The sequence below is a fragment of the Corvus kubaryi genome, unplaced genomic scaffold (genome assembly GCF_017639235.1).
Source record: "Corvus kubaryi isolate FWS band 111438036 unplaced genomic scaffold, C.kubaryi_AGA036_p1.0 123, whole genome shotgun sequence".
Classification (NCBI taxonomy): Eukaryota; Metazoa; Chordata; class Aves; order Passeriformes; family Corvidae; genus Corvus; species Corvus kubaryi.
Window position 1 is genome coordinate 758,053 of NW_024580658.1, and position 18,845 is coordinate 776,897.

Sequence of the window (18,845 nt, forward strand, 5' to 3'; positions counted from 1 at the left end):
CCCCCCCCCGCGGCCCCCGGCCCGGCGGGGCGGCCCGGCCCGGCTCGGCAGCGCCCTCCGCTCCCACCGGCCCGGCACGACCCCGGCCCGGCCCGGCCCGGCGGGAGGCGACCGGGGGCGATCAGGATGCCCGAGGAGCGCGGGTGAGTGGGGGGCGGGGCGGGCAGGGCGTCACCCCCAGACAGCGGCCGCGGTACAGCCCCGCTACAGCCCCAATCCTGGTACAGCCCCAATCCCGGTACAGCCCGGCTACAGCCCCAATCCCGGTACAGCCCCGCTACAGCCCCGCTACAGCCCCAATCCCGCTACAGCCCCAATCCCGCTACAGCCCCGGTACAGCCCCAATCCCGGTACAGCCCCGGCCCGGTACAGCCCCGCTACAGCCTCAGTACAGCCTCGGTACAGCCCCAATCCCGGTACAGCCCCGGCCCCGCTACAGCCTCGCTACAGCCCCAGTACAGCCCCAATCCCGCTACAGCCGCGCTACAGCCCCGGTACAGCCCCAGTGCCGGTACAGCCCCGGCCCGGTACAGCCCCAATCCCGCTACAGCCCCGGCCCCGCTACAGCCCCAATCCCGTACAGCCCCGGCCCCCGGTACAGCCCCGGTACAACCCAGCTACAGCCCCAATCCCGGTACAGCTCCGGTACAGCCTCGGTAGAGCATCTCCGGTAGTGCCCCTCCCCCGGGACAGCCCCATCCCCTCGGTTCGATATTCCCGGTACAGACTCATTCCCGATCAGCGTTCCCGGTACAGCCCCACCCCGGGTACACCATTCCCGCTCCAGCACCGCCGCCGGTACCGGCCCCTCCCGGCGCTGCCCCCGCCCTCCCCCCCAGGACTCCCCGACCACCGGGGGGCGGGGGGGTTTAACCCCTTCCCGGCTGCTCTGCAAAGAGGGTCCCCAGCCCCCGCCACCGCGGGACACCGGGAGGCACAGAGGGGCTGCTCCCTCCTCCCTGAGTGTCCCCTCTGTCCCCAGCCCTGTCCCACCATGTCGGTCTCCAAGCTGCAGGACACGGACGAGGTTTTTGGTGAGTTCCTGGGGGGGCCCTGGGGCGCAGAACCCCCCGTGGGGTGCGGAGGGTGCAGAGCCACCCGTGGGTCCCCACCCACCCTCAGTGTCCTCCTGTGTTGAGGGTGGGACCCCGAGCTGGGCTTGGGGACAATGTGTGCTTGGGGACACAGGGACGAGCATGGGAAGGGGGACGTGGGGACACGCACGGGGGTGCAGAGGTGACAAGGACATGGGGACACGTCCAGGGCACACAGGAATGGGGACACAGGCACAGGGGTGTGCGTGGGGTGACTGGGACCTGGGGACACAGCGGGGGACATGGCCCAGAGCCACCCCTCGGGCGGGGTTGGGGTACAGGGGTCAGAGCAGGGTGGGGATACTGGGGGGATCCCAGTGGGACCTGGGCAAAGTGTGTCCCTCCTGGGTGACAGGGACACTCCGTCCTCAGGGTCACCCCACTCTTCTGTCCCCATGCCAGGGCATCTCTTTGAACACTTCTCTCTGTCCCCCTGTCCCCTGTCCCGCCCCACTGGGGTGCCCCATCCATGTCCCCAATGCTCCCCTCTCCCTGTCCCCCCTCCTGTCTCCCTGGGATCCCCCACCTGCCCTTTGACTCTCCTGCCCTGTCCCTGTCCCTACTGTCCCTCTGTCCCTGCTCTGTCCCCTCTCCACCGGGCTGGCCTTCCCTGACCGTCTGTCCACTGCCTGTGATGCTTCCCTGTGCCCTTCTCCCTTCTCATCCCTCCCTCCATCTCCCATCCCTCCATCCATCTGTCCATCCATCCATCCATCCATCCATCCATCCATCCATCCATCCTTCCTATCCATCCTTCCATCCATCCATCCATCCATCCATCCATCCATCCATCCATCCACCCATCCTTCCTATCCATCCTTCCATCCATCTCTCCCTTGTATCTCCTTGTTCCCACCTCTCCATTTGTCCATCTCTCTCCTCTTCCCTGTCCCTCCATCCATCCCTCCATCCATCCCCATCTCCCTCCTTGTCCATCCCTCTGTCCATCTCCACATCCCTGCTCTCTCCCCGTCCATCCCATCCCATCCCATCCCATCCCATCCCATCCCATCCCATCCCATCCCGGTGTCCGTCTGTCCGTCTCTCTCTGCCCCGGTGTCTCTTTCACTCCCAGATTTTACCGCTGTGGTTCCAGAGACGCCGCGCTTGGACAGCAGCCTGCACAAGGCCCGCGCCCGGCTCCTGGCCCGCGGCCGCCGCCAGCGGCCCTCGCGCTCCCGCCTGCGCGACAGCGCCAGCTCCACCGAGGGGGACGAGGGGCCCGAGGCCGCGGTGAGACGAGGGGGACACCGGGGACACCGAGGGTGGCACTGGGGGATGCCAAGGCTGGGGGTGTCACAGGGATTGGGGACCCCAGGGATGGGGTTGGGGGATGCCATGTTTGGGGACAGGGATGGGGGTCCATGGGACAGCCCCGGGGGGGTGCAGGGGTCTGACCCCCCCTGCCCATGTCCCCGCAGGGCACTGAGGGCGAGGGCAGCCCCCCAGCCCCCTCGCCCTTCTCCCGCACCGACGGCTTCTCCTTCGAGCCAGGGGTGGCACGGCCGGGCCTGGGGGACCCCCCGGCCCCCACACCCCCCCTCAGCCGCTACCGGCCCCTCACCAACACCCCGTCCCAGGAGGGGCTGTCGGGCCCCCCTGCGCCCCAGTCCTGCCCCAGCTCCGACAGCTCCCCCGGCTTCGCTCACCGCGACCCCCGGCCCCGGCAGCACAGCGAAGGTGAGACCCCCCCGAGCCCCCCGGGGACACCTGTGGGGGACAGTGGGTGACAGCCCGGTCCCCCCCCCGCAGATGACAGCCGGGACATGAGCCCCCCCCGAGCCCGCCAGCCCGACCGTGGGGCTCGATAAGAAAACGCGGAGGAAGTTCCTGGATTTGGGGTGAGAGCCTGCCCTGGGCGGGGAAGGAGGGATGGGAGGGGATGGAGGGGGGGATGGATGAAGGGATGGAGAAGTGCAACGGAAAGATGGGAAAATAGATGGAGAGACAGGGGGAAGGTAGAGGCACGGATGGATGGATGGACAGACGGATGGATGGAAGAGGTCCTGGTACCCCAGTCTTCAGGTCACCACCCCTGTCCCCAGGGTCACCCTGCGCCGAGCGTCCTCCGTGAAGAGCCGCAAGGAGAAGAGCAGCAACCGCCTGTCCATGGGCAGCAGGTGAGGGGCCCCCCAGCCCCCGGGACAGGGGGACAGCCTGGGGACAGCCGCCATGCCCTGACACTGCCCTGTCCCCAGGGAGGCGGCGGAGGGGCCCGGCCGCCCCTCGGGGTCGCCGTTCCTGCCCTTCTCCTGGTTCTCGGACAGCGCCAGGGGCTGCGGCTCCCCCGGCTCCGCGTCCCCCGCGGGCTCCCCCCCGGCACGAGGGGCTCAGCCCCGCCAAATCCCAGGTGAGCGCCGGGGACGGGGGGCCCTGTAGGGAGTTCAGGGGTTCTGAGAGAGGAGGTGACAGCAGCTCTGGGAACAGGGGACAAAGCCCCATAGGGTCAGGTAACAACAGGGAGTGGACTCGAAGCCCCCCCGTAGGGTCCGGGTGGCTCTGTGGGGGTGTCAAAGCCCTGGGGGGCCGGGGTGGCTTTAGGGGGATCATCGTTCCGAGGGGTCTGGCAGCCCAGCTGCAATGGGGTGCTGTGGGGTGGCTCTGGGGGGCCGCTGTGGGTCCAGCCTCTCCCGCTGCCCCAGGACTCGACGCTGAGCGAGGATTCGCCGCCGTCCAGCGCCAGCCCCCGCCTGCCCGGCTCCCCCAAGTGCTCGTACCCCTACCACACCCTGTCCCAGTCCTCGGACGAGGTGAGGGGGGGCGCGGGGGGCGCGGGTGTCCCCACCCCAGGAGCCCCGGGGACCCCCGGCTGACCCCTGTGTCCAGCTGCTGGAGGAGCCGCCGGGCGCGGCCGCGGGCTGGACGTGCGGCCAGGTGGGCCAGTGGCTGCAGAGCCTGGGCCTGGAGCGCTACGTGCGGGACTTCTCGGCTCACGGCGTGGACGGGCCCCGCCTGCTGCACCTCGACGGGGCCAAGCTCAAGGTGCGGGGCCGGGGGGGCTCCAGGGGCCCCAAAAGATGGAGGGCGAGAGGATCTGGGTGCTCCAGTGGGGGATTCCATGGGGCAGGAAGGTCTGGGAAGGTTCGGGGTACCCCAGAGGGGTATTCCATGGGGCAGGAAGGTCTGGCAGGGCTCGGGGTACCCCAGAGGGGTATTCCATGGGGCAGGAAGGTCTGGCAGGGCTCGGGGTACCCCAGAGGGGTATTCCATGGGTACCCAAACCCCCTTGTCCGAGCCGGCGGCTCCATGGGGCAGGAGGCTCCGGGGATCCCAAGAACGGGCGGGCGGTTCTGGGAACCCCAGGGAGCTGCTGCTGTGCAGGGGGGTCCCTGAGGGGCTGCCCGCGAGGCCGGGCAGGGCAGAGGGGTTCCGGGGGGGTCCGGGGAGGGTCCGGGGAGGGTCCGGCCGTGGCCCAGCCCGCGGTGCCGCAGGCGCTGGGCGTGGGCAGCTCCCAGGACCGCGCGGTGCTGAAGCGGCGGCTGAAGGAGCTGAGCCTGGCGGCCGAGCGGGAGCGCAAGGCCCGCGAGAAGGCGGAGAAGCAGCGCGAGAAGCAGAAGAAGAAGGACCAGGAGCAGCGGAGAAGCTGAACGGGGGGGACCTCGCACCCCCTCCCCACCCACAGCCCCCCCCACACCCCCCGGGGCGCCCCCGGGCCCCCCCCCCCCCCCCCCCCAGCCCCCCGAGCCCCGAACGCGGCCCCCAGAGGCCACCCCAGGAAATAAAAGGGTATTAAGGGCCAGTGCAAAGCGGAGTGACCAGTGTGGCCTCACTGGGGGGGCACAGAGCAACTCCCCAGGCCCCCCGTGCCCCCAGGTGCCACCCCGGGACTGAGCCCTCAGCCCCCTCCCAGGCCTGGATGGGGTAAACTGAGGCACCGGGACCCCAAAGCACCACAGGGGTTCAGTCAACATCCAATTTATTGACAGTGGGGAGGGGTCTGGGGGTCAGGGGGAATGTGGGGGGGTTTGAGGAGGTCACAGCAAGTGGGGGGGTGGGGAGAGCTCAGTAGTGCAACAACGGACGGGAACAGGGACAGGGACACAGGGAGGGGGCCCAGGCCTGGCCCGCCACCCCGTCAGGGCTGCGGGGCAGGGGAGTGCTACTGGTCCTACTGGGAAAGAACCAGTCCCTTGCTGGGATGGGGGGCACCCCCTGGAGTGGGTGGGAGGTTTGGGGGGGAGGGGGTGAGGGGGCAACAGGGGCTGCCCCAACCCCCCCCCAGCTCCATCCCTAAGTGCCACCAGGGTGGGGATGCCGGGACACCCCCACGTCCACACTGCCCAAGGAGCCCGGAGAACTGGGACGCCAAACCCCGCCGTGGGGCACTTGGGGACACCCCGTGGGTGGGGCCGGGGGGTCCTGGCCGGCGCGGGGGGGTCTCAGGGGACGCGGTAGGTGGAGGTGTTCTTGGGCTCGGTGCTGGGGACGCACCAGTCCCCGCCCTCCTGGCTGGCCTGGTAGTGCCGCCACGCAGACTTGTTGTACACGGGCAGCCGCTCCACTGAGTCTGTGGACAGCGCCTGGGGGGCACACGGGGGGCTCAGGGAGGGTCCTGTGCCCCCCCCCGGCCCGGGTTTGGGGACACACACCCACCTTCAGGTAGATGACGGCGTCGGTGCCGAAGCCCTCCATGGAGAAGAGCTGCAGGTCCCCCTGGAAGTACTTGGCGTAGAGGCGGGAGATGGGCAGCCCGTAGCCAAACCCGGCCTGGGGGCATGAGGAAATGGGGTGGGGGGGTTCCCAGGGCTGGGGGGGGCACCCCCGGCCTCCCCACAGCGCCCTGAGTAGCGCCAGGAGTGGCCACGGCGTTGCCAGCCGTCATTGTGCCACCATCACAGGGCCCCATGCCACCCTAAAGTAGCCCCATGCCACCCCAAAGGATCCCCACGTCACAGCTGACCCCACCAATGTGTCCCCATGCCACCAAAGTGTCCCCACACCCGCCCTGAACATCCCCAAAAGGTCCCAGGCCAGGCCCAAACCTCCCCGTGCCACTCCAGCCCCCCCTAAACCTCTCCAGGCCACCCCCAAAAACACCCCCGGGCACTCCAGGTCCCCAAATCACCCCCAAATGAGCTCCAGACCCTCCCACGCCGCCCCCAAAGCCCCCCTCAGCCCCCCCCCCCCCACCCCCCCCCCCCCCCAGCCCCCCCCCCCCGGCCCCACGAGGGGGTCCCGTACCAGGGGGGCCCCCCCGGAGCCCAGCTGGGGGGTGGGTGCTGTGGAGTACATGTAGCTGAAGAGCCGCTCGATCTTCCGCAGGGGCACCCCCATGCCCCTGTCACTCATCTGGGGACACCGCAGCGGTGACAAGCCCGCTCCTGTCCCCCCTCCCCACAGCTCCCCCCTGCAGGGCGGGGCTGGGGTCCCTCACCCGGATGGACAGGTCCTCCTGGCCCAGGGCCACCATCACCTTGATGGCCGGGAGCCGCGGGCTGTTCTCGTGGCTCTCCACGGTGGCCCTCATGGCATTCTGGGGACACAGAGCCCCGGGGGGGGCGTTAGGGGGGACCCCCACAGCCCCCCCGGAGCCCCCCACTAGGGCTGGGGTACCTTGAAGAGCTCGAAGAGCATGTGGTACAGGTGGGACGGGACGTAGACGATGCTCACGGGCTGCTCCGAGTTGCTGGCTGGGGAGGACACTGGCATTGGTGGGGGCAATCCTGACCCCAAACCTCCCCCAGCCCCAAATGAGTCACCTGAGAGTCCCCCGATCACAGGGACCCCCAAACCTAAATAAGCCAAGTATCCCCTGCCACGGGGACCCAAACCCTAAAGGAGCCAGCTGAGAAACACCTGAAATGGGGACCCCCAACCCTAAAAGAGCCACACAAAAATCCCCCTGCCCCAGGGACCCCCAACCCTAAAGGAGCCACCTGATAACACCCTGCCTGGGCCCCCCCGCTGTCCCTCAGCCCCCGCTGTCCCTCAGCCCCGCTGTCCCCTCGGCCCCGCTGTCCCCTCGGCCCTGCTGTCCCCTCGGCCCTGCTGTCCCCTCACCGTTGACCTCCTCGATCTCCAGCTCGGGTGAGGCCATGTAGCATTTGTCACACAGCAGCTTGGCCATGTTGTAGGCGTCTGGGAAGGGGGGGACACAGGGCTCAGCACCCCCAGGCCCAACAGGGGCAGCCTCTGGGTCCCCTCCACTCCCAAACATTCCCCATTCCTACAGATCCGGGAAGTTTTTGGGGTCTTCTGCAGCCACTGCAAAGCTCAGGGGACATCGTGGCTGAGGCCACCCCACACCTGTGACACGAGTGGTCCCAGGGGGACTTCCAAGCAACCCCCACCCCCCAAATTCCCCCTCCCCCGTGGGGGTGGGACCCCAGACCCCACCAACCTCTCACCACATTGGCCACGTTGCAGTGGGGGTCGATGCTCCCGATGTGTTTGGGGTGCGCGGGGTTGGTGCTGCCATCGAAGAGCAGGGCTGGGGAGGGGACAACGAGCTGGGGGCACCCCAGGGACACCCGGGGACAGCCCCAGGGTGCTCTAGGGCTGTGGGGGGAGACATTTGGGGCTGGGGGAGATGCCCAAGACAGGATCCCTGGGGGTGGTGGGGACACTTGGGACAGACCCCTGGGGCTGGGGGGACACTCTGGGGACACCCAGTGATGATGGGGACCCCCGGCACAGACTCCTGGGGTTAGGGGGGAACCCTTGGGGCAGGGAGAACCTTGGGGAGTTCCCTGGAGCTGGGAGGACCCTCAGGACAGACCCCTGGGGACACTCTAGGGGGTTCTGGGGACACCCCGTGTTCTCAAGGACACCCAGGACCCCTCAGGACGGGGTTCCCGGGGCAGGGGGACCCCTCAGGACGGGGTTCCCAGGACAGGGGGACCCCTCAGGATGGGGTTCCCGGGCCCCCCACGCCCCCTCACTGTGCTGGTTGATGAGCATGCGGATGGAGATGCGGCTCAGGTAGAAGCGGTCCAGGAAGTACTGGATGTTCTGGTTGGACACGGGGTCGTCCCCGTACGTCTCCTTGTACTCGATGACCCCCTGCGCCATGGTGGGGACGACGTCGTTGTGCCGGTTCCGGATCGTCACCAGCGCGTTCGTGAACCTGCCCAGGGGACAGCGACAGTGCTGGGGACACCCGGTCCGGGCACAGCCCCAATCCAGGCCGGGATTCCCTGGGAGCTGGTGGCGCTGGGAAAACCCGGAGCAGAGTCCGGTGGCACCGGGGGGTGGGGACACTTCGGGGAGACCCCGGGTGACACCAGCGCGGCTCTGGGAGGAGGTGACACCCTGGGATTGGGGACAAGCACACGCTGTCACCTCCTGACTCACTGTCCCAGCGTGGCTTGGTCCTCGGGGTCCCTGTCGTGGAATTCCATGATGTCCAGCAGGCTCTGGACGTACCTGGGGGGGACACAGTCATCCCACAGCTGGCACCCCCAAACAGAGGGGACACCCCAGGTGACACCACGCACGGCCAGGGTTCAGCCCCCCTCAAACCAGGCCCCCCACCCCAAAATCTGCTGCCCCAGCAGCCACTGTCCCACCCCCCTGCTGGCACGGGGGCCCATGGGGACACAGCCCCTCTGCTGGGGGGTGGCTGTGGGAGCGATGGCACAGCCGGAACCCCTGGCACGGTCTGACCCCTCGGCACGGCCGGATCCCGCTGGCAGCGGCCCAGGACACTGGACAAACAACGCGTCACGCGGTGGCACTGGGAGAAGGGTCACGCTGCTGGCACTGGCACAGGGACACGGCACTTAAAGGGACACTCAGACCCCCCAGGACAGCGATCCCCTGTGACCCGGCCCCTTCAGGGAGCAGGTGGCACTGGAGGCCCCCCCGCTGGCACAGGGCGTCCCCAGAGGACCGGCAGCCCGTGTCACCCCTCCCTGTGCCCCCCGTGCCAGCACCCCGCAGGGGAGGGCAGGCAGTGACAGCTGTGGGACACATGGTGCTGGTGGCACCTGCGGTGACAGCGGGACCCCCCCCGGGCGGTGACAGGAGCCGTGGCGGACACGGGAGCTGTGCAGGTGACAGCGGGGGGACCCAGCGGGGTGACAACAGCGGGACCTGTGGCAGTGGGACCCCAGGCAAGAGGCAGAGGTGGGACCCCCATGAGCCACAATGACGGTGCCAGCAGGCCCCAGCCCGGTGACAGCTCCCACGTGGGTGTCCCCGTGTCCCCAAGGGCCGACTGACCAGCTCTGCACCAGCTGCACGGAGGGCGTGCGCAGCACCCGGTCCGGGAGCAGGTTGATCTCCTTCATGATGTTGGAGAGGCGCACGGGCAGCTCCTGGCGCAGGAAGGCGAACGACGTCTTCTCGCAGGCATTGCTGGAGCCTGGGGACACCAGGGGACACCGGGGGACACGGGGTGAGCCCCCACAGGACCCCCGGAGCCTGCACTGGTGGCACGGCCACCCCTGTGCTGGGTGGGACTGGGGGGCACTGGGGAGAGGGGACAGCAGCAGCAGGTCCCTGTAACCGGCCGGAGAGGGCTGGGGGACACTGGGGGACACCTGGGGGGACAGGGAGGGCTGAGGTGGGCTCAGCCCACTGGGGAGGACAGGCTGGGTGCCCAGTGCCACCCAGAACAGCACAATTCCGAGCGGAGCAGGACCTGGGCCATCGCCAGAGCCCAAAGCAGACCCAGGGGTCCCCAGGGACACGGTGAGGGGTCCCCAACCAGGAGCCGACATCCAGCAAGGCAGGGGGGAACACAGCTGACCCCAAAACCCTGGGGACGGGGGACACTGGGATGGAGCTGGGGGGACAGGGCAGAACTGGGGGGGCCCCCAGGGTGCAGCCACCAGCCCCCGTGCGGGGGACAGGGGACAAGAGAGCGCCAGGCTGGATGACAGCAATGAGGGGACGCCTTCACCCCCTGCGGTACTTGCTGGGGGGACTGGATTGGATTGGGGGGGTCCCAGTCGCCCACCCTGGGGGGGCCAGGCCGGTGCAGGGCCGGGGGTCAGGATGCACCCCAAATGAGGGGGTTTGGATACCCCCCTGAGGGCTGGGGTGCAGAGGGGACGCCCCCAAAAGAGGGGACGCCCCCAAAAGGCCTATTAGGAAACCACGTTCCAGCCCCACTTCTTCACCCGGGGGAGGCGGTTGGTAAATCCCCCCGCCCCAATAACAACGGGATATTTGGGGGGGGGGGGGGGTCAGAGTTACCCAGGCCCAGACACGCACTGAGGGGGGGCAGCCCCCAGACCCTCAGATTTAGGGGGTGGGGAGGGGAGAAATTTCCCGGGGAGGGTTTCAGGATTTTCGGGGGCGGGTGTGAGAAGGATTTCCCAAGGAGGGGGGCAGGAACTCCCGGGAAGGGAGGGCAGGAATTCCCGGGGCTGCGCACGGAGCTCCCTCCCCCGAGCACCGCCCCCGCACCGGGTGTCCCGGTCCCGCGGCAGGCCGGAGGTGCCGGTGACGGCCCGGGGTCCCGGTGAGGGGAGGGGGGGGCGTTGTTTATTTACCGAAGTCCAGAAACTGCTTCATGGAGAGCGGCGACGGCGAGAACTTGCTGAAGTGCTCGATGTAGGTGGGGACGCCGGCCAGCGCCGCGCGCTTCCCGAGGCAGCGCAGCAGCCGCATGGCCCCGCTGTTCCCGGGTCCCCCCGGGTCCCCCCGGTGTCCCCCCGGTGTCCCCCCGGTGTCGCCCGGCCCGGCCCCGGCACCCCCGGGCCCGGCCCTGCCCCCGCCGCGCCGCGCGCAAACAACACACCCGCTGTCAATCACCGCGCCGCGGCCAATCGGCGCCAGGCTTGCCTCAAACCCCGCCCCTCTCCCGTGCCAATCCGGCCTCGCCGCCGGGCACGCCTCGCTGTCAATCACCCTGAGCCACGCCCCTCACCGGGCCCTATCCTGCCCCCCCCGCTGTCAATCACCGCGCGCACCGGGGCCAATCAGCGCCTGCCTTGCTTTCGGCCCCGCCCCTCCCGGCGGCACGGGCGCTGATTTGCATAACCACGCCCCCCGCGGCTCCCGTCAGCCCCTCGGGGCCCCCAGACCCCTTCCCGGGGAATTTGGGGGGGGTCTGAGCCTTTCCCGAGGGTTTGGGGCGATCTGAGCACACCCCGGACCCCGCATTATCCCCCCCCGTCACCACCTACCCTCCCGGGGTACATCATCCCCCCCTCCTCTTTTTGACCCCCAACCCCCAAAAGCCCCCAAAACCCCCAGCCCACGCCCCCCCCCCCAACCTGCCAACCATGACACGGAGGGGGCAACAGGTTACAAATCCCAGAGCGAGGCTTTATTGGGCCCCGGCGAGGAAGGGAGGGGAGGTTTGGGGGCCGGGCAGCGGCTGGGGGTGCAGGACCCCCTCCCCAGCCACCCCCCAGTACCGACCGGACGCTGGGACTGGACACCAAAACACCGACACGGAGAGACACGGAATAATTTAACCCCAGAGACACGGACAGGGACCCCCGGGGCGGGGGGCGAGGCTGGCGGGGCGGGGGGGGGGGACACGGCCTGAAGCGCTGCCCCCGCCCCAAGGCAAAGCAGCGTCCGAGCACGGGGAGAGCACCGGGATGAGACCCCCGCGGGGGCCGGGGATGAGGAGGACGGGGTGGAGGAAGGAATGAGCTCCCCCAGCCCCTCCCCGGGGGAAAGCAGAGCGGTCCCGCACCCAGCGCCGAGGGGAGGGGGGCGAGCGTGTCCCGGCGTGCGGGGACAGCGGCGACGTGTCCCCGGTACCGGGATGTGTCCCGGGGGACAGGGACGTGGCGAGCGGAGTGTCTGCGCGGGGGGAAGGCACTCGGTGAGCCCGGCAGCACTTCGGGGAGCGAGGGGGCGGGGGCACATTTGGGGGTTCGCCCCCACAAGCGTGCAAGGCACGAGCGTGCAAGAGCCCCCCGGGCGAGCGGGGAGGGGCTGCGGGAGCCAAGGCCGGAGGCGGCCGCGTCCGAGGGGGATGGGGACAGGGAGAGATGCACTTGTGCAAAGTCAGAGCCCCCTCACAGGGGTCTGGGGGCGGGGCAGGGGGTCAGTAGTACTTGTCCGGCTCCTGCCACTTGGTCACCCAGAGCTTCTTGCGGCGGCGGGGCAGGAGCCCCCCGGGCTGGTAGCGCTGCTCCTGCCGGATCCGCACCGCGTGGTACTTGGGCATGATCCGGTAGTAGCGGGTCCGCTGGAAAAAGTCACACTGGGAGGGGGGGACAGAGAGGACAGGGGGTCAGTGAGGGGCCGGAGAGGGTCAGGGAGAAGGAGAGAGACCCCCGAGGCGGCGAAGAGCAGAGGCAAAGGGAGCAGCAATCCTGGAGCCGCTCGGAGAGACCCCACGGAGCCCTGGAGGGACCCTACAGGACAGAGGAAGAGGAGAGGAGGCTGAAGAGGAGGAAGATGCCGCTGCAGCCCGGCCCCACGGGGCATTACCAGGCGGGGCCCGCGGCGCCCGGGGGGGCACAGGGGGTGCCCCCCGTTAGTAGTCGTCCGTGAGCCGCTCGGTTTCCGACGGCTGGATCCTCATCTCTGCCTTCTGCCCCTTGGCCTCGTACATGGCCCGGGTGTTGGCCCGCCGGAAGAACCCGCACTGCAGGGAAGGGGACAGGGTCAGGGGGGCCGGGACAGGGGCTGGGGGGTCCTGGGCACCCCTCGGCAAGTGGGAGGAGCGGGGCAGGGAGATGCCCCCAGACCCTGCAGTGCAGCCACAGGGAAGGAGGTGCCACCGTCCAGCCCCGCTTCGGGAGCACATCCCAAAATCTTTGCAGCCCAAGACGCGCTGGGAATGTCTCTGCTCCTCTTCCTCATCCCTCTCCAGCTGGGAATCTTCCTCCCGGGGGGGCACTGCCCACCCGGGGGACACCTGCCACCCACGGGGGGCACCTTCCAGCTGTGGGGACAATCTTCCAGCTGCGAGTCCCTCGCGCCCCTCGCCAGGCAGGGAGGAGGCGGCCACGGGTGACATGAGCCCGTCAGGTCCCAGAGCAGCTCCTGCACCCCCTCCTCCCCCGGAAGAGGATTTGGGACCCCCCTCACCTTCCAGAGGAGGAGGATGATGAGCCCCAGCAGCAGCAGCCCGGCTGCCACCGACACCAGCACCAGCCAGAGCGCAATCTCGGCCGGCTGCTCCTCCTGCAGCTCCGAGTCCACGTCCACGGAGAACTAGGGGGATGGGAAGAGCCTCGTTGGGGCACGGAGCTCCAGCGGCCCCAGTCCCTCCCAGTCTGCCCCAGTAAGGGGCTCTGGCGTGGCTCACCCGCACCGTGTGGTTCCTCATGGTGATGGTGGGGACCTGCGAGCGCAGGAACAGCGTGGCCGTGCCCGTCACCTTCACCCGGTCAAAGTCCCGGAACTCCTGGGGACACGGGGGGGACACGGGTGAGGGACGGGGACATGGGTGCTCAGGGACACGGGGATGATGGACACGCAGATGGTGACACATGGATGAGGGAGGTGAAGGACACGGATGACGATGGGCACATGGGTGATGGGGGACACACGGAGGGAGGGGGGACACAGATGACAACGGGGACACACAGGGGCAGGTGCCAGCTCCTGAGCTGAGCCCTGGCAGTCTCGGGGCCCCATTTACCACCACCCCAAGGGCTCAGCCAGCGCTGACCCCCCGCAGCCCCCGGACTGACCTCGATGAAGGTGCTGTTCCAGACGCGGGCGCGGAGGCTGAAGCTGGAGGGGAGCTGCGTGTGCAGCAGGGGACACTCGAACCACACACAGCGTGCGGTGCCCGCCGAGCAGCTCTGGGGGACAGGGCGGGTCAGGGGGGGCCCAAAGCACCACCCTGGTGCCAGGAAACAGCGGGGACAGTGATCCCGGGAGAGGGGGATGAGCTGCTGGACCCCCCTGACCCCCTGCAGCCCCCACTCACCAGCACCGCCTCGGACCTCGGGCGCCGGCCAGTGGCCAAGGTGACCGGGGGCTCCCCCAGCTCGGGGGGCTCCAGCTCCCGTCTCTGCCGGGATGGAGCCTGGTCCTGCAGGAGCTGAGGGGGGACACGAGCCCCATCAGACCCCGGGCTGTGCCGGGGGGCTGAGGGACCCCCGCGGTGGGGCAGGGCCCTGCGGGGAGCGGGGGACTCACGGTGAGGTTGAGGGGGTTGATGACCCCCCCGGGGGGGTGACACGTGTCGTTGCCGTTCACCAGGATCTCGGTGGGGTAGAGGAGCCATTTGCCATTGGGGATCTCGTAAGGCCACTCAAAGCCCAGCAGGATGGTGCCCAGCGTGCCCAGGGACTCGCCTTTGGTGGTCACCTGTGGGGCAGGGCGGGAGGTGGAGTCCGGCATTCCCAAATCCGCCTCCCTCCGGCGCCGGCCGCGCCCAGCTCACCTGGAAGTCGAAGGTGAGGGGGCTGCCCACGTCCTGCTCCTGTTTCATGGCCGACTCGCCCACCACGATCCCGCTGAAGTAGGACTGGATGTGGGAGGAGGCTCTGGGAACGGGATGGGGGACGGGAACGGCGTGAGGGGCACGGGGGACATCCCATTCCTGCCCCATTCCTGGGACACCGAGGGCTGACCCAGCCAGACTCAGGTGGGATGGATGGAGAGGACACGGAGGGGGTGAGGGGACACAGAGGGGGTGAGGGGACACTCACATGCTCAGCGAGGACTGGATGCTGTAATCCACTAGCAGCTTGGCCAGCACGGGCTGCAGATCCTCCTGGGTGCTCTGCCTGCCGGGGCACCGGGATCGGCATCTCCCCATCCCAGCAGGACCATCCCCACCCCTGTCCTGCCCCCTCCCACTCACGTGGACAGATCCAGCCACACCACGACCTCCCGTGTGTCCAGCATGATCCCGATGGCTTCGAAGGTGATGGTCAGCTCTGCCTGCACACAGGGGGGATGGGGAGCAGCTCAGCCGGACCTGCTGAGCCCCCCAGGAAGGGCCGGGGGGCAGCTGGGGGGGAGCTCTCACCCTTTGGTTCCTCTTGAAGGGGTTTCCCAGCTCGCACAGCACCGTGTCCCCAAAGGTGCAGGCCCCGCTCTGGGGAGGGCAAGAGGGTCAGGAACATCCTGGCCGAGCCCACCTAGCGCCGGTGGGACACAGGGCCCGGGGTGTCCCCCCCGTACCGGGCGGACGGAGGAGGGCAGCAGGCTGGGGGGCACGGTGACGTTCAGCAGGGCCTCGTGGGCGTCCTCGCCGTTCCAGGGGGTCGTGGGGACGTTGCTGATGTTGATGCTCAGGTGCAGCTTCCGCACGTCCCGGCTGTACTGCAGCACCTGGGTCCCGTTCACCCTGCGCGGGGAGAGCGGGGTCAGCCACCCCCACGGGACAGAGACACCCTGGGGGGACAAGGAGGTGGCACGGGGCGGCTGAGGACACGCAGGGCCCTGCTGTCACCTGGGCAGGGGCTGGCTCTGCTCAGTGACCCAGCTGCTCTGGAGCTGGAGGTTGCTGTAGCACTGGTTGTCGGAGCCACATTCCTTCTGGAACTCGATCTGCGGGGACACGGACGTCCCCGTGAGTCCCTGTGACCCCCAGGGCACCCCAGCGTGTTCCCCCCCGCCCGGCACACCTTGGTCTCGTTCTCGTGGGACTGGTCCTGGTTGAGGACAGGGAAGGCATCCAGGGAGTGGGGGCCCAGCTGGAACTTTCTGGGCTTCTCCAGCAGCGAGTAGTTCATGGAGAGCACGATGGGGTGCAGCTTGTCCCGGACATTGTCCTGCAGGGAGGGTGGGAATCACACAGAGAGCCCTCCCCGACCCCCAAACTCCAGCTCCAGGCACTGCCAGGCAGCCCCCGGCCATGTCTGGGGTCCCCCTTTGCTGCCCAAAGGGATGGAGGGAGGGAAGGAGGGAGGGATGGAGGGAGGGATGGAGGGAGGGAAGGACCCTCACCAGCAGCAGGAGCTCCTGGGACTGGCAGCGGGTGGCGGGCATGGAGAAGCTCCCAGTGTAGGTGGCGGATTGGGACCCCGAGAACCTGACCCTGGGTGGGTGCCGGTCCTTGTCGGCCTCCAGCGTGTACTGCAGGGCTGGGGGACAGCACGAGTTGTCCAACACCCCCACACCGTGTCCCCATGTCCCTGTCCCCGTGTCCCCAGGCCCCCCGAGCCCCACTCACTGATCCTCTCCTTGTAGCTGGGGTCCCCTGCGCTCTGGTTGTAGGAGAAGCACAGGGTCACCGTCATGCTGGGAGGACAAAGGGGCCGTGAGCCGAGCCGGGGGTGCCACCAGCAGCTGCGGGGACACTGGGGACACCGGGGGCTCACCAGGACTTGGGCGTGCATTGGGCAGGGTCCACCTTGCTGGGGGTCACCGTGAAGGTCTTGTCCAGGATGTTGATCACGGGCCGGGCTCTGGGCAGGGATCGGGGCTGGCTGAGCCCCGCTGCTCCGTGCCCACCCCGGGGGTGGCAGGGGGGCAGGACAGCTGTCCCCTGTCCCCATTCCCGTACCTGAGCAGGACGATCCGCTCGCTCAAGCTGCCCACCAGCAGATCCGGGTAGGAATTGCCGTCCATGTCCAGCCCCCCACTCAGGGAGTACCCGAAGGTTTTTATCTCGGTGGGGCCCAGGTCTGACCCGCTGATCACCTGCATTTGGGGGGGTGGGGGGGTCTCACCCAGTGCTCATCACCCCATGGATCCAGGGATCAACCCCCTGCATCCCACCTGGAGTGCGGGATGCTCGGGGGGGTATCCTGGACACTCCGGAGAGGAATCCAGGCCCTGAAACCCCAGTGAGGGCTGCCCGGGGCCGTTACCTGCTGGGGTCGGTCCCGCAGCCCCTCGGCGCTGCTGTGGTAGATGTAGACCTTGCCAGGCCCCTCGAAAGGAGCCCCCACGGCGATATCTGGGGGGACAGAAGCAGGGTCAGCCCCCCTGACCCCTCCCTGGAACCCCAAAATCCAGCTCCGGCCACAGCCAGGCAGCCCCCAGCCACGTCTGGGGTCTCCCCTTCCTGTGAGACCCCACAAAGTCAGCACAGGAGGGAGGGAGGGATAGAAAGAAGGGACAAGGGGACAATCAGGACCTCCAAACTCTCCCCCATCTCCTCCTCTTCACCCCAAACCCTTCCAGAGACCCCCCCATGCCTCTCCTTTCCTGATGAGCTCCCCACAGAGCTGTCCCCGGCCGCTCACCTTGGAACCCGTCCTGGTTGACATCCCCGATGCTGGCCAGGGCAAAGCCGAACCCAGAGTAGCTGGGGCCGGTGAGGATCAGGCTGTGGAGCTGCTGGAAGCCCCCGGCCTCGTTCATGTACACGAACACCGCGCCCCCCACCTCCTGCTTCCGCTCGAAGTAGTAGGGGGCCCCCACCACCAGGTCCTGCCACCTGCGGGGACAGCGGGGTGCTCGGGGCTGGGGCCGGACACAGCCCCGACCCCACACGCCCCAAGTGGCTGTGAAAAGGTGACACCCCAAAAAACCTCCCTGCCCCAGAGCTGTGACCCACAGAGACCCCAGGGCAGCTGCACGGTGTCCTAGGTGAGACCCCCGCCCTCAGGAGCTGCAGGAGCCTCCAGGGGAGACCCCCACCCCCAGAAGGGGACAGATCCCAGCCCAGGTGAGCTTCGGGAAGCCCCAGCCGAGCCCCCATCCCCGCAGCTGGGGGGTCGCGGCCCCTCACCCGTCGTTGTTGAGGTCGGCCAGGGCGAGGGCGCTGCCGAAGTAGGAGCCGACCTGCGGCCCGGGGAGCAGGAGGCTCCGGTTCAGCGTGCGCTGGGCCCCGCGGCTCAGCAGCAGCACGGCCCCGGTGTGCTCGTACCGCGGCGCCCCGGTCACCATCGTCACGTCGTCCCGCTGCAGCACCGCGCTGCCCACCTCGGCCGTGTACCCTGCGCGGGGCCCGGCCTCAGGGAGGGGCACGGGGACCCCCGAGGTCCCCACATCTCCCCCGTGAGCCCCTCGATACTCCCATGCCCCAAAAACCCCGCCCTGGGCCCCTGCAGCTCCCGGGATATCGAGGGGGGAGCACTGGGAATGGCTCACACCATCCCTGAGTGTCCCTAAGTGTCCCCCGAGCCTTTAACGTCCACGCCCGAAACCCACAGCCCCCAAACTTCCTCCTCACCCCAAATCACCACCCCATATTCTCCCTCCATCCCCCTGCACACCCTGATGTCACTTTAATGTCACCAGTGCCCCCCACTCCCACCATCCCAGCGGGGTCTTCAAGCCTCCCTAAGGCCCCCCACCCCTTTAACATCCACCCCCAAGATTCCCCCTAAATCCATCGCCCCCAAACCTCCTCCTCCTCACCCCAAAACCCCCTGGGGCGCCCCCCCTACTGCCCCCCCTGCTGCCCCCACCTATGTAGATGTTGCCGATCTTCTCCTTGGGGTAGGAGAAGTCGTCCAGGTCCCACATCTCCCGCTGGAGCATGTAGTCGGTCCCTGGAATGGGGAGGGCAGGTCAACCCCACAGCGGGGCGGGGGGTCCCACAGGGGAATGGGCACCTCGGCAATGGGGGTCCCGTGGGGGTACAGGTACCCTGGCAGAGGAAGTGCCCCCAAAGGTAAGGGGAACCCCCAGTAAAGGGGTGCCCAGAGAGTCCCGGTGACCCCGGCGGTGGCCCTGCCCTCCCCGGAACCCTCACCCTGCCAGTTGTAGGCACCAGGCGCCCCGAAGTAGATGATGTTGGCACTGAAGCCGGCGCTGGTGCCCATCTGGCACATGCCGGTCTCGTCGGTGTCGGTGTTGGCGTTGCACATCTCATTGTGGTACGTCTGCCACTCGTCCCCCAGGTCCAGCCGCAGGTCATTGCCCCGTATGTAGCACCGGCCCACCATGCGCCGCTGCGCCTCCGCCCCCGACCACAGCACCCGCGTGTAGCGGTGGGCACAGGCCTGGGGACAGGGGACAGCTCAGGCACTGACC

At 68.7% G+C, this 18,845-nt stretch overlaps 3 protein-coding genes across 5 annotated transcripts in view; 1 reads left to right on the forward strand and 2 right to left on the reverse strand.

Annotated features, from left to right (window-relative positions):
* Positions 1 to 42: 42 nt before the first annotated feature.
* On the forward strand, positions 43 to 4,752 carry SAMD14 (sterile alpha motif domain containing 14). The gene is given in 12 exon segments (XM_042017523.1): positions 43 to 143; positions 983 to 1,034; positions 2,170 to 2,327; positions 2,516 to 2,774; positions 2,847 to 2,866; positions 2,868 to 2,935; positions 3,140 to 3,214; positions 3,293 to 3,394; positions 3,396 to 3,444; positions 3,737 to 3,844; positions 3,921 to 4,076; positions 4,526 to 4,752. Coding segments are annotated over 11 exon segments (1,191 nt in total). The 5' UTR covers positions 43 to 143; positions 983 to 994; the 3' UTR covers positions 4,682 to 4,752.
* Positions 4,753 to 4,993: 241 nt separating this feature from the next.
* On the reverse strand, positions 4,994 to 10,692 carry PDK2 (pyruvate dehydrogenase kinase 2). Of its 2 annotated transcripts, XM_042017441.1 has the most exons (11): positions 10,535 to 10,691; positions 9,258 to 9,399; positions 8,388 to 8,459; positions 7,976 to 8,160; positions 7,435 to 7,524; positions 7,095 to 7,172; positions 6,648 to 6,724; positions 6,469 to 6,567; positions 6,276 to 6,383; positions 5,688 to 5,801; positions 4,994 to 5,614 (listed from the first exon to the last, which is right to left on the reverse strand). In XM_042017441.1, exons 1-11 carry the CDS (start codon positions 10,650 to 10,652, stop codon positions 5,474 to 5,476), a joined length of 1,224 nt encoding a protein of 407 aa, XP_041873375.1. In that variant the 5' UTR covers positions 10,653 to 10,691; the 3' UTR covers positions 4,994 to 5,473. The 2 variants fall into 2 exon arrangements, with proteins under 2 accessions (XP_041873375.1, XP_041873441.1); XM_042017507.1 differs by lacking the exon at positions 6,276 to 6,383 and having other exon boundaries at positions 10,535 to 10,692.
* A 599-nt stretch (positions 10,693 to 11,291) lies between these two features.
* Positions 11,292 to 18,845, reverse strand: part of ITGA3 (integrin subunit alpha 3) — a 13,848-nt gene continuing 6,294 nt past the window's right edge. The window contains exons 4-26 of one of the 2 annotated variants that reach the window (XM_042016897.1): positions 18,565 to 18,814; positions 18,278 to 18,361; positions 17,596 to 17,803; positions 17,108 to 17,301; positions 16,730 to 16,818; positions 16,423 to 16,559; positions 16,238 to 16,324; positions 16,090 to 16,157; positions 15,864 to 16,000; positions 15,542 to 15,688; positions 15,367 to 15,464; positions 15,096 to 15,261; positions 14,941 to 15,009; positions 14,773 to 14,852; positions 14,618 to 14,695; positions 14,350 to 14,452; positions 14,103 to 14,273; positions 13,891 to 14,004; positions 13,649 to 13,762; positions 13,261 to 13,359; positions 13,041 to 13,166; positions 12,438 to 12,594; positions 12,116 to 12,207 (exon numbers count right to left, since the gene is read on the reverse strand). In XM_042016897.1, the coding sequence (XP_041872831.1) occupies positions 12,484 to 12,594; positions 13,041 to 13,166; positions 13,261 to 13,359; positions 13,649 to 13,762; positions 13,891 to 14,004; positions 14,103 to 14,273; positions 14,350 to 14,452; positions 14,618 to 14,695; positions 14,773 to 14,852; positions 14,941 to 15,009; positions 15,096 to 15,261; positions 15,367 to 15,464; positions 15,542 to 15,688; positions 15,864 to 16,000; positions 16,090 to 16,157; positions 16,238 to 16,324; positions 16,423 to 16,559; positions 16,730 to 16,818; positions 17,108 to 17,301; positions 17,596 to 17,803; positions 18,278 to 18,361; positions 18,565 to 18,814 (2,730 nt within the window). In that variant the 3' untranslated portion in view covers positions 12,116 to 12,207; positions 12,438 to 12,483. Of the gene's footprint in view, positions 12,208 to 12,437; positions 12,595 to 13,040; positions 13,167 to 13,260; positions 13,360 to 13,648; positions 13,763 to 13,890; positions 14,005 to 14,102; positions 14,274 to 14,349; positions 14,453 to 14,617; positions 14,696 to 14,772; positions 14,853 to 14,940; positions 15,010 to 15,095; positions 15,262 to 15,366; positions 15,465 to 15,541; positions 15,689 to 15,863; positions 16,001 to 16,089; positions 16,158 to 16,237; positions 16,325 to 16,422; positions 16,560 to 16,729; positions 16,819 to 17,107; positions 17,302 to 17,595; positions 17,804 to 18,277; positions 18,362 to 18,564; positions 18,815 to 18,845 lie in introns of both variants that reach the window. The other variant, XM_042016809.1, reaches the window with a different exon arrangement.

Bases quoted from the DNA above. Each gene is read 5' to 3' on its own strand.
- PDK2 (XM_042017441.1), bottom strand. From the start codon at position 10,652: ATGCGGCTGCTGCGCTGCCTCGGGAAGCGCGCGGCGCTGGCCGGCGTC. The intron at 8,161-8,387 runs GTGAGTCAGGAG...TCCCCTGGGCAG, and splicing joins GACCAAGCCACGCTGGGACA to GTTCACGAACGCGCTGGTGA. The intron at 7,525-7,975 runs GTGAGGGGGCGT...TCCCCTCCCCAG, and splicing joins CATGCTCATCAACCAGCACA to CCCTGCTCTTCGATGGCAGC.